The 12,949-nt window shown below is 30.6% G+C and overlaps 2 protein-coding genes across 2 annotated transcripts; both read left to right on the forward strand.

Annotated features, from left to right (window-relative positions):
* The first annotated feature begins 3,745 nt into the window (after positions 1-3,745).
* On the forward strand, positions 3,746-4,448 carry LOC107946065 (uncharacterized protein At5g01610). Its single transcript, XM_016880252.2, has one exon. The coding sequence runs from the start codon at positions 3,783-3,785 to the stop codon at positions 4,287-4,289; it is 507 nt and encodes a 168-aa protein (XP_016735741.1). The 5' UTR covers positions 3,746-3,782; the 3' UTR covers positions 4,290-4,448.
* A 3,466-nt stretch (positions 4,449-7,914) lies between these two features.
* LOC107946066 (uncharacterized) lies at positions 7,915-8,839 on the forward strand. The gene has a single exon (XM_016880253.2). The coding sequence runs from the start codon at positions 8,230-8,232 to the stop codon at positions 8,740-8,742; it is 513 nt and encodes a 170-aa protein (XP_016735742.1). The 5' UTR covers positions 7,915-8,229; the 3' UTR covers positions 8,743-8,839.
* Positions 8,840-12,949: the final 4,110 nt, after the last annotated feature.

Raw genomic sequence — 12,949 nt, forward strand, 5'->3', positions numbered from 1 at the left:
CCAAGTAAGTTCATGTAACTAAATTTTTTATATTTATATATTTGAATTGAATGTTGTATTTTTGAATTTGTGTAAATGTCATATATATGAAATTGATCATATATTCGATGATGTCTGATAAATATAAAGTCCCGTTTGAATAAATAAAATTCGATGGATACAGGATTTCCCGTATCGGATGTGGTCCTGCATATGTTGCGGACACACTATAGCTCGAAAGAGCGTCCTGTTATAAGCCTCTCGAGCATCCCGTTACATGGTTCCTACGAGCATCCCGATCGGTATTGATCCTACATGTGTTGCGGACATACCGCGGCTCTTTGTGAACATCCTATTATATTATCGATATTGATCCTGCATGTATTGTAGACATACCGCAGCTCTTATGAGCGTCCCGATATATAACTCACTTGAACTTCCTGATATATGGCTATCTGGAGCTTCTTAGTAATAGCTTTTCGGAGTTACCCGTTAAGCTCACATGAGCTTTCTGTTCTAAACTCTTATGAGTTTCCTATTATAGCCCGGATAAGCTTCCTGTTACATGGCTCACATGAGCTTCCTGTTATATGGCTCGAGAGAGTGCTTTCTAATTATGTGCTTTAATGAGTACCCCCGAATATGAATTGACGGATTTCAAATTCGTACACTTCATGTGTACTACCTTTGTATCCATTGATATTTTAAATGATTCAACGAGTAAAGTTCTGATATGAGATAACATGAGTTTGAAATGAACTATTACCGGTATATACCTAAAATGCATGGAAATGATATTTATTTGATATATTGAAACATGACATGGAAAATACTTGTATGTGAAACTTACCTGATAATTATGTATATTCATGATTATGAACTGTTACTGGAATAAATATACACGAAATCCATGAAAATGATGATACATAAAATATTGATATAATGAAATGAATGATTTATGTTTATGAAGAAACGGCAAGAGAATTATATGTATCATGACATGTAAATATGTGACTATCTTTGATATGTTGATACAAGGAAATTATGTATGTTGAGACGAGTAATAGACTCAAGTATGACATGTCGAGAAAATAAGTTTATCAATGTTGAATTTATATGTAATATGAGCAAGTACGCTAACCAGTGTTGTTGCTTGATGCTTAGGCAAGTGCCAAGCTATTGGTTGAATGGTAATATGATTATTTATAAGATGCATTGAATTGGTTAGTATGCTATTGGTTGAATGGTAATATGATTATTTATAAGATGCATTGAATTGGTTAGTATTTAAGTGAAAATATGCTAGCGCTCATGAAAAAGTGGTAAGGTTTAAATTATGCAATTTCTTATGAAATGACTTATCATGTGGTCAATTCGAAAAAGGCTTTGGTTAAATGCACTAGCTTGTGGCCATGGTTGAATGATATGTTTATGACTTGTGTGTCATGCATATGGAATAAGTGTGGAAAGTAAAGAAATGCAAATGAAAATAAAGAAATTTGGAAGAGTTAAAGTTATATAAAATCCTACTAAGCTTGGGATAATATGTATATATGATACTGTGGATTTATTCACCTTGTGAATTGATGAGTATAGCTTCATGAGTATTGTGGTATCAATATTGGGTTATTCTTGATACATATAGATTTCATATTTGAAATGAATTAATATGATTAAAGTTTATACGAGCTTACTAAGCATTCATTGCTTATGTAGTTGTTTTCCTTTACTTTTCAGATTATTGGAAGCTCGATCAGGTTAGAATTTTGTCAAAGTTATATCACACTATCTTTCGATTCTATTGGTACTTTTAAATGTTTTGATTTGGTTATAATGGCATGATATGTATTCTGGTTAATTTTGGCCTATATGAGTTTTGTTAATATTAACCACTTATTTGGCTTGTGTTTTGGCACATATTGGTTTGGTGCATATTTGTCTTAAATGTTTGATGTGTGGTTTGGTTTATGGTTGTATGGTGAAAGGTAAAATGTTAGATAAAAGTGTATTTATATACATGTTTTTTGGGATGCAATGAATTGATCATGAATCGGTACCATGATTTGTAAGGTATATATATAACTAAATATGTTAGTATTTGAAATACATTTTGGCATCAAATGGTAAGTTTTGTTAGGTAAGTGACTTGGTTAGAAATAATGCAAATTAGCTTGGTAAACTTTAGGTACAAATATGCATATAAGTTTGTTAACATATGAATATATTGAAAATATGAATATACCTATTATAATTTGATATTTGATGTGCCTAAAAGCATATTGATTGTAAGTGACAATATTATATGTTTAAAGCTTGATTTTGACTTACTTTTTATGTCTAATTATGGTTTGTAGATATGCACAAAGTTGATTGTAGGTTGACACAAAATTGGGTGAGAAATATGGCTTGTAAAATGGTCTATTTTCGTCCACATGGGTAGAGACATGGGCGTGTGTCTCAACCGTGTGTGACACATGGTGACATGGCCGTGTGTCCCCTGTATCTTTTAATTTGCATAAGTCAGTATGCTTAAATTTTTCACACAGCCTAGCACACGGGCATGTGGCTTGACCGTGTGACCCCTGCACCTTAATATTACAAGTCAGTATGCTTACACGGCCTAGCACACGAGCGTGTATCCCCTGCAATGTTGAAAATATTAAATGTTTTTGAAAAATTTTCTGAGTTTTTGATTTAGTCCTGATTTGTTTCTAATGCGTAATTTGAGCCTCGATGGCACATATAAGGGACAATATGTATGATTTTGATTGGTTCTTGACATGAATGATATATGATATGAAATGTTTACATTTTCTGTCTGTTTGATTTATAAATTTAGGTAATGCTTGGTAACCCTGTTCCGACGACGAATTCGGGTTAGGGGTGTTACATGATTCTTTCATAATCGGATTGAGATGATCTAGGTTGTTTTGGCAACATAATGTGTCATTACGCATTCAGATCTGTCAACCAAGTCGAGTGTGGGTGTGAAACCGTAAATGTTAACTATGTTACAATTTGACCTTATTTAATTCTTTTTAACAATAAAATAATTAAATTGATATATTTAATAATGGAGTGACCAATTTGATCCTGTCCTTATGATAAACAATATAATAAGCTTCAACATTTATGCTGGAAACAATAGTGATCAAATTTTATGATGATAATTTAAAGAAATATGTTTTTAAGTAATCCAAACAAGTTAATATTATATACCTAATAATGTGTTAATTGCTAAGTGATCTTACTTTTTGGTAACCCTATTTACACAAGTAATTTTATATTTTATGAACCAAATTCCCTTAAATATTATGTATTTCATTTTAAAATATACTATTAATCAAAATTAATAATAAATATTAAATATAAGGGAGTGATTCACTTACACCAATGTAAAATTAGCACTGTTTACACACTTCCGTAACTTTTTTTACGATTGATATTTTAATAGTCCAACCGTTATATTTCATGTTCTATTCATATAGATCATGTATGCCAAGTTCGGAGTAAAGAACAAAATTTTAAATCATTTGTTTTATGTAAAAAGTCTTCAACTATCAAATATTTATTAATGCAGACAATATCTTAAATTAATATGATTGGGATATCAAACTCATTTAAAATTTTTTATGTATGATAAGTGCAATTATACTAAAAATTATATGATAAGTAAAAATCATATTAATTTTACACAAGTATAGTAACCAAATAGTAGCCATCACATCACATACACGTGCGTGTATGTATATATTACTCCATGGAACCTGAATTAGAGCTTAAACCAGACAGTCAAAAGGAAAATGTCTCTCCACCCAAAACCCATTCCATCAATTGCATTTCTCTCTTTGATTCTTCTCTTTCTGATCTCATCCGCCACCGGCGATTCACCTACCGCTTATGAAGTCCTTGAACAATATGACTTCCCCATAGGTCTCCTTCCCAAAGGTGTATCAAGCTACGAGCTAGACGAAACCACCGGCAAGTTCTCCGTCTATTTGAACGGTAGTTGCAGCTATTCAATCGACAACTACGAGCTCAAATACAAGTCTACAATAACTGGGGTCATATCCAAGGACAAGCTAAGCAGCTTGAGCGGGATCAAGGTCAAGGTCCTCTTTTTATGGCTCAGCATCCAGTCGGTAACCCGTGATGACGATGAGCTTGAATTCTCAGTTGGGGTAGCGTCCGCTGATTTCGCCGTCGATAATTTCAGTGAGTGCCCTACTTGTGGATGTGGCTTCGATTGTGATACTGTTAATGGCGGAAAGAATATTAAACCCAATCATCAGCTGATATCCTCTGCTTAGTTAAGTTGGCATGTTTTGATTAAGAGAGTTTAAGGTTTATGTTAACATTGTTTTGGGTTTAATCAAAGATTTCACTGTCATGTATGATTGATATGCCTGCGATTACGTTAAACTCTATGTTCAACTTAAGAGAAAAGGAGGTGTCAACCTTTTTTTTCATCATTATTATCTACTTTACGTCATACTTAGTACAAAATTAGTTCATCTACCCTATAGCCATTATTTGAGGTGCTCATGTCCCGACAACATGCCTGAAATATGGGAGGATTTGAGTAAAAATATAGGCCCGAAATATGGGATTGGGTAAAAAAAATAAGGCCCGTTTAGAAAACGGGTCAGGCCTCGGGTACCACTTTTTTGGCCCGAGCCCGGCCTAGCCCGAATATAATAAATATATATTTATTTTTAAAATTTTAAAATTTTTTTAAAATACTTTTTTTAAATTTTTTTTAAAAATAATTTTTTAGTGTTTTATTAAAAAAATGGGTCGGGTCGGGCCGGGCTCGGGCTTAGAAATTTTTTCTCGGGCTAAGCCTGTACAAAATCTCAGGCCCATATTCTGGGCCGGGCCAGGGCCTAGGATGCGGGCAAACAATTTTTTGGGCCCGGCCTGGCCCATGAGCACCTCTAACCATTATTCAATAGGATAATTATTGTACATTAAATTTTAAAACAAGAGGTGAAATGGGCAGTGGCAACCACCGAAAAATAAGAAAATTAAGAGGGTTTAATAAAAATAGAGATTCAAAAAATGAAATTAGGTAAAATTTAAGATTTTATTTATGTGGATTGAGTTTTGGACAAGATTTTTTGACTTTAACTCAGCCTAGCCTAATTCGGATATATCATGTTATAAAAATATTATACTAATTATATATATTTATATTTATATTAAATCATTAATTCAATAACAATTAAATTCATTATCCAAAATTTAAAATACTTTTACCCAACTAAATAACTCAATCCAAAATATAAAATTTTAAAAATTACATTTAATACGATAAAATATTTATTGTTTTTGTTTTTTTTTTGTTTTTTAATATGATAAAACATTTATTATATTTATGATAGTGTTTTTTAATATAAATATTTTTTTAATATGTTGGAAAATTTTATTTTAGTATTTTTTTAGTGCATTAAGTGTATTATATTTTTTTTAAAATTATTTTTAAATAAAAACTAATCTAAAAATCAAAATGAACAGAAGTCAAATCTAAGTTTACCTTTCTTAAATTACGTTGGAACTAAATCTAATTTTCGGATGGAGTCAAATCCATACTTAAAAATTAATCAAATATCTTACATGAGTCCACCCGAACCCGGCTCGATTCAAGCCATGACCGCCTCTGACGTGGAAAAATTCAACAATTTTACATGAAGACAAATACTAAACTATTCATCTTATTATTCGACTTTGAAACACAATAAATTTCGTTCCTTTTTATTCAGATTCAGTAAGATTCATTATCTCATGTAAGGAGGTATTGATACAAGATACGAGAAAACAAAAGACAAAGCACTGTAAATACCCCATTATGAATAGGCTAATCAGCTTTATCGCTGCACTATTAGGCGAGTTTAGTTTTACTCTTAAAAGTATTTTTAAATAAAATTATTATTAAATAAGATGTTTTTAAGTTTTTAAAAAATAATTTTGGGACAAAAAAATATTTTGCAAATTTAATTTTTTAGTCAAAAGTAGAAGTAGAAAATTTTAACTTTTACTGATAAGTACGATTAATTCAATCAATTTTTGAAATTTTAATAAACTTAACCGATATTTTTACATAATAGCTTAACGGACCGATTTTATATGGTATCAATTAACTTAATATTGTTCGTTTAGATTAATGAACCAACTTAAAATAAGTATATTATAAAATATATTCAAAATAATGAGAACATAAATATATTTAAAATAATTAAAAAATATACTTATTAAGTTAGTTAAATCAGTCAGTTTAATTAAATAAATTCAATCATCAATAACTAACTGATATAATCAAATAAATTAATCCTACAATCGATTTAACCGTCTAAACTAAAATCAACTTAACCAAATTAATAATTAAATTGATTTTAACCAACTTATGCTCTCCCCTACTTAACACTCATAGATAAAAACCATCATAAATGATAATTATTTTTTTTTTCTCTTTTACAATTTTTTAAATATTTTTATGCAAATTAATTATTTTAAACTTAATTTTAATTTAAATATATATAGGTAAACTATTAAAATAGTCACTTTTGTTTCTCTCGGGTTATATTTTAGTCACTGAGCGTTAATTGTTGTTAACAATGTAACAGTAAGCTGACATGGCACGTTAAATCAACATTTCAAACAAAATTCTTAAGTTAAAATATACAATTAGTCCCTATATTTTTTTCGTTTTGAGCAATTTAATTTTTTTTCTTTTACATTAAAAAAGATGGAGAATGGAGGAAAATAGAAGGAGAAGCAAAATGGAGTGAAAAAAAGGAAAAAAATTAAAAGAACATAAAAGAAAAAAAATGCTCAAAATGAAAAAATATGGGGACCAATTTATAATTTAACCTAAATTTTTTGTTTGAAATGATGATTTAACGTGCCACGTCAGCTTACCATTACACCGTTAACGACAATTAATGTCTCAATGACTAAAATGTTATAACATGTTAACATAAGTGACTAAAAGTAACATTTCAAACATAAATAATTAAAATGTAACTGAGGAAAACAAAAGTTACTATTTTAGTAGTTTACTCATAATATAACTTTGAGACAACTTTTTCCATTTATTTTTTTTATTTTAATCAATTTATTTTCATTAAAATTTTCTAAACGAGATAATTAATTAATTTTAAATAAAAATAATAATGAATTTAACTTAATATTAATATATAGTTTAATATAAGTTCAAATATTTAATTTTAGTCAAAAATTGTTTGGAGAGTGATTAAAGTTGTAGTTTGATATTTAAATAATACTTAATTCTTATTGATTGAATCTTAATTTGATTGGCATTGACATTGTTATCAGGATGACGTGAGTTTGAGTGCGTAAAGCGCATTATCCTCCTATCTATAATTATTTTTTCATTTAAAATTTAAATATTTAAATACATCTCAATTGAATTTACATGATATTTCAAAAATCTAAAAGGGTAAGTAAGTATTTTTCTATAGAAAGTATATTTCACACCAAAGATGTCTCTTATCCTATATTATTTTTAGGCCTAATTATAATTTTGATCTCTAAATACAAAAAATTCTTACTTAAATATTAAATTTTTTAACTAAAAATGATAATATCCTCTCATTTTATCAAAAAAGAAAAATATAACAACAATATATCATGTGCTTTTTTTTATTAATTGATATCATATTTTAAATAAAAGGAGACGAAATTAATAGTTTAAATATAATTTTGATAATAAGAATTTAACTATCCAAAATAATAAAACAATATAGATTGAGGCAAATTTAGATTTAAGCCTTTTATTTAATATTTATAAAACTGATGATTTAAGGTATTATTTTTAAAATCGGACCGACCAATTGATTAAATCAGAAATTGGTTAAATCATCAATTTAAAATAAAATGTTGATACTAATTGAATGAACCAGGGAATGTATCAAATCGAAAAATAGTAATGTGACCATCAGAGGTGCGGTTCTAAATACCTTAATTTAGGGCCCAAGTCCCAACTAAATTCTCCGGTCACCCACCGCACCGTGGCGGTCACCAACCACTATTCCAAGCTAGAAAACTGCGTCCCAGTTGTCTTACTTTTGAAGTTGACAAATTTGCCACTAACGTGCTGTCTAGAGAGTCTATTCTATAGTCCCTCTACCAGTCAAGCACCCACCTGCCCTTTCCCCATTTCACCGCCCATCTTCTTCCTCATTAGTTTCCAGTCACACGAATAAAAAAATATAACAAAAGAAACAAAAAATGGCTCTCAATCTCACCACCGCCATTCCCATATCTCTCCTCCTCCTCTTCCTCTTCCTCTTCGTTCAATCGCCTCACGCTGTCACTGGCGACTCACCGTCAGCTTACGATGTCCTTCAAGGCTACAACTTCCCCGTCGGTCTTCTTCCCAAAGGAGTAATAAAGTACGATTTAGACGAATCCACGGGCCGATTCCATGCCTACTTAAATGATACGTGTAGTTTCTCGTTAGAAGGGTCTTATCAACTCAAATACAAATCCACGATCAGCGGAATTATATCCAATAACAGGCTCAAAGACCTTAGTGGAATAAGCGTTAAGGTCTTTTTTGTATGGCTCAACATTGTGGAGGTTATTAGAGATGATAACGAGCTGGAGTTTTCAGTAGGGATTGCCTCTGCAAGCTTTCCGATTGATAACTTTTATGAGTGTCCGCAGTGTGGTTGTGGATTGGATTGCGGTAATGGGAGAGTAAGCAAGCTTAGAATTAAGTCTTCTTTTTCTTCATTTTAGAGGAATTTTCAGGGGACAAAATATATTGAAGTTATTCGAATGTTTAAGTTTTCATCTTGCTTGAAAATTGAAGTGGGTTCTTGGTTATTTATTGAAATTCGCAGAGTTTTAAACTTTTTTTACGCGTTTTACTTTCAACTCATATGTATTTGTTTCTGTTTCTGTGGTTGGTCTATGTTTCATTGCCTAGGGAAGGATTGAATTGATCGACTAATCTTTTTTTTAATGCTATGAGTTAGACTGTTAGAATCCTAAGCGCAGGGTTGGGACTTGGGACATGTTTCTATCCTGTTATATCTTCACTTAGGACGATGAATGTTAGTCAGGGTGTTAATAGAAGGCTATGCGTTGCAAGATTATCTCATGTATATGATTGTGAACTGCAAATTTATGTTGCTATTAAGCAACTATTGAGTGAATAGAAAGTGGTGGAAAGGACAAGTGTTAGGTGGAATGGTAAGGTGCATTGCACTCTCAAGGGGACTTAGGTCAAACTTTGGATACAGCATGTTGGGAGTGCCAGTCACAAATCTTGAAAGGATTAGTGTCTATGGACCGTAAAACAGACTTAGAGGATACTTTGGATCTACCAAAAAGAAAGTAGGTGGAAAGGGCAGAAAGGAAGACTAGAGCAGACTTGAGAACGGTAAGTTTTGTTGGTGAAGTAGGTACGGTATTAACTGGACATGAGAGCTGGAAGTAGAAAGATTCATAATGTTTCCAGTGAGAATTTCAATGATTTGTTTGAATTTAGTCAAGTCATTAGCCAAAACTCTTTACAATGCCTCAACACGAGTGCTAGTTGATATGTACGCGACTCCCACGGTCTAGTTCTAAGGCAGGCTCTTTGTTACTTACTCTGCAAGTAGTACCCTTTAAGCTTAGTGGAGAACTTCAATAGTTTCAACCAGAGAAGTTTTCATTTGAACTTGCATGGTGTGGAGTTCTCAGTTACCTAAAATGCATATGCTGTGTAGTATTCTGCACTATTCTGGTCTGCATATATGATGAAAGCACTGATCACATTATTGTTTAAAGCATGCTAGGTTCAAAACATGGAATTGGATAATTCAAACTGCTATAGCTTTGTTGCTCAATGCATCTTCGATTGAAATTACATAGCAAGGTGCCATTTATGGTCATTTTGAAGTGATTAAAAATGATGGTTCTGCTAGTTTGACTCGGTTATTTTATATTAGCTGATCATAGGCAAGTCTGCATCATGTTTAAAATGGCTTATAAGAACATTTAGACCTGGAAGGTAATTAGGCTTATGAGAACAACTTTATGCATTCGATATATTGGAGATGATGGTTAAAGTTCTGAAACCTAAATCCAGTATTTGTAACAGGTTAACTTGAAGCTATCACATTACTGTAACTTTCAACAATCTTGAGAATGTTTCTTTTGTTGAACCAAGATGGAAGAAAATTCTCTAAATGGATTAGTTGATAAGGACTTGGACAAAGATGGATGTTTGATAGCTTTTAGACTAATTCACTGCTAGATGTTGCAAATCCATGCCTAGACTCCATAACTGCCTTTTTTCTGTAGTTCAAGTGTGGATTCACATCATTGTAATTTGTATAAACCCTTCCTTGACAAATGTCTCTGCTCTTTATTAGGAAGATAATCTTGGACGAAGCAATGCTGAAACAAGTAAAAGTATCATGGAGGTTCTTACATTAAGAGTCGGATTGCATTTTTGTCTCTCAACTCAAAAATGGGTAAATTAATCCTTGTACATTAGATCAAAGAGTAAACTAGTTCTTTTGTTAAAAATTGTTTATTTCTACAATTAAAAATTAGTCCCTATACGTCAACATGATGTACACGTTGTACGTGACGGGTAATTGTCTGGTAATTTTGTCAGTCACACCAAATTTTAACTATAGAAATGGATGAAAATTTTAATAGAAATGATTAGTTTATCATTTGATCTAACATATAAAAATTAATTTGTCTATTTTTTTAATAAAAAAGATAAAATACAATTTAACCAAAAGTACAGGAGCTTACATGTTTTGAGTATACCAAGCATTACTAGACAAGTGACAAATATCAAAGAGAAGTTTTACATTGAACTCATCTATTTACAAAGTACACTTGGGTTTGTATTTATACAAGATATTAATGGCTGCTAAGCTAGTTGCTAACAAACTAACTTCTTTAACTGCTCTTTAACTGGCTAACTACTTCAACTAATTACTCAACTGCTACTATACTAACACCATGGTACTTTTACCGACTAAAACAACAAAAAGAAAAAAGAAAAATCATCAAATGTACCATTTTCTTTTCGTATTATTATTGAGGATGAATAATAGCTCATAAGTTCCAATGAAAAATAGCTTGAGCTGTTGCTGTTTTTGGATGATATGGACACCAATGGGAAACTAATTTCCTTGGTGTAGGTGAGCTGATATTGGCAATCAATCATGCATGCAAGTTTAAAGTTATTTTTACTCAGCAGGAAATAGTTTAGGTAGGAATTGGATTCAGTCACGTGATGTGTAGTACTCTCAAATTTGCTATCCATTTGATACTAATTTCCATTTAGACATTAGGTGTAACTACAGCATGCGCTTTGTAAGCACAAGTTAACCTGTCATCTCTCCTTTTAAATAAATCATATAATAAGTGTATAAATTTTTGTTCAGTATAAAAATATATATTTAGGAAGATGAACCGAGTTGAGTACCATTTTTTGGTTAAAAAGACAATATATATATATATTAGTGGACAAATTTTGCCCACCTGTAAATGTCTACATGACATCATTAGGTCATATCAAAATGTTTTTACGAAATTAACCTAAAAAAAATTGAAATTTGTGGAGTGTACCTCTTATTTACGAGTTGACGTGCCGATGAGAAAGAGTCGATATCGTGAAGAGACGACCACAACGTCCCGACAAGGTGTATGCAACGTATTTCCCAATTCAATCGGATTTCTTCTCCTAGCTAAACTCTGCTATTGTTTTTCAATTAAACTCTGATTAATATATATTATTTTAGTCGCATTTAATCTACGAATTTAGCTTTTAAAATGGGTTGTTGTAACCTAGAACAATAATCATCATCATTGTTGAGATTGAGAGAGTTTTGAAAAATTTCGAGTTTCAGCTAGAGTCCTTTGTTCTTTCAGGATTTAGGGCTATTTGTTGAAATTATCTTCATTTTGTACTTTTTCGATTTTTGCTCATTTAATGAAGTCTCTTTTGTTCGTAGTTTTTTATCCTCTTTTGAAGAATTTTTTTTATGTAAATATTTGTGTGTTTGATATTCTCTACTTTTATTTTTATTTTCTCGTTGCATATACAATTGACATTCAACAATCTCAACATGAAAATATATCTTCTAAGAATCTAATGTATACTTTTTCAAATTTTTTAAAATTATTTAGATTCAGATCATTATTATATTAAAAAATAATAAAATTATAATAAACACTGTAAACGCATAATATAATATTGAGATTAAATTTTAAATCGATATTAATCGGAGACTTGAATATAAATATTTTGTAACCATCCTTTTTGGATGTAAAAATACCGATGGTCAGATGAAATATTGACAAAATATCTTTTTTCATTGCACTGCCCATATGTTTGGATAGGGTTTTTTACACAAATAGTATAGAAAAAAAAATATTGAAATAGGATGTCAGAAATTTTTTTTATCAAAATAGGTTACTTTTTCATTGGAGCCTATTAGATAGGTGCCAATGAATAAAAAAATAATTTTTTTTGAATAAAATATTTTTTTTTATATTTTTTAATATTTTTTTTAAAAAATACGGGTCAAAATACGGTCAACGGGTCGGGTCGGGTCGGGTGGCGCCTATCAGGTAGGCGCCAATGAAGGTGCCTCACAGAGAGGCGCCAATGAATATTGTAATTTTGTATGAATATTGTAATTATTTTATAATTAAATTTGTATTTATAGTTTTGGATTAATATTTTGTATGAATATTGTAATTTTTTGTATGAATATTGTAATATTATAATTTTGTATGAATATTGTAATTTTGTATGAATATTGTAATGTCGGGATATATTGTAATATTGTAATTTTTTGTATGAATATTGTAATTATTTTATAATTAAATTTGTATTTATAGTTTTGGATTAGTATTTTGTATGAATATTGTAATTTTTTGTATGAATATTGTAATTTTGTATGAATATTGTAATATTATAATTTTG

This window comes from Gossypium hirsutum, chromosome D12 (assembly GCF_007990345.1).
Source record: "Gossypium hirsutum isolate 1008001.06 chromosome D12, Gossypium_hirsutum_v2.1, whole genome shotgun sequence".
Taxonomy (NCBI): Eukaryota; Viridiplantae; Streptophyta; class Magnoliopsida; order Malvales; family Malvaceae; genus Gossypium; species Gossypium hirsutum.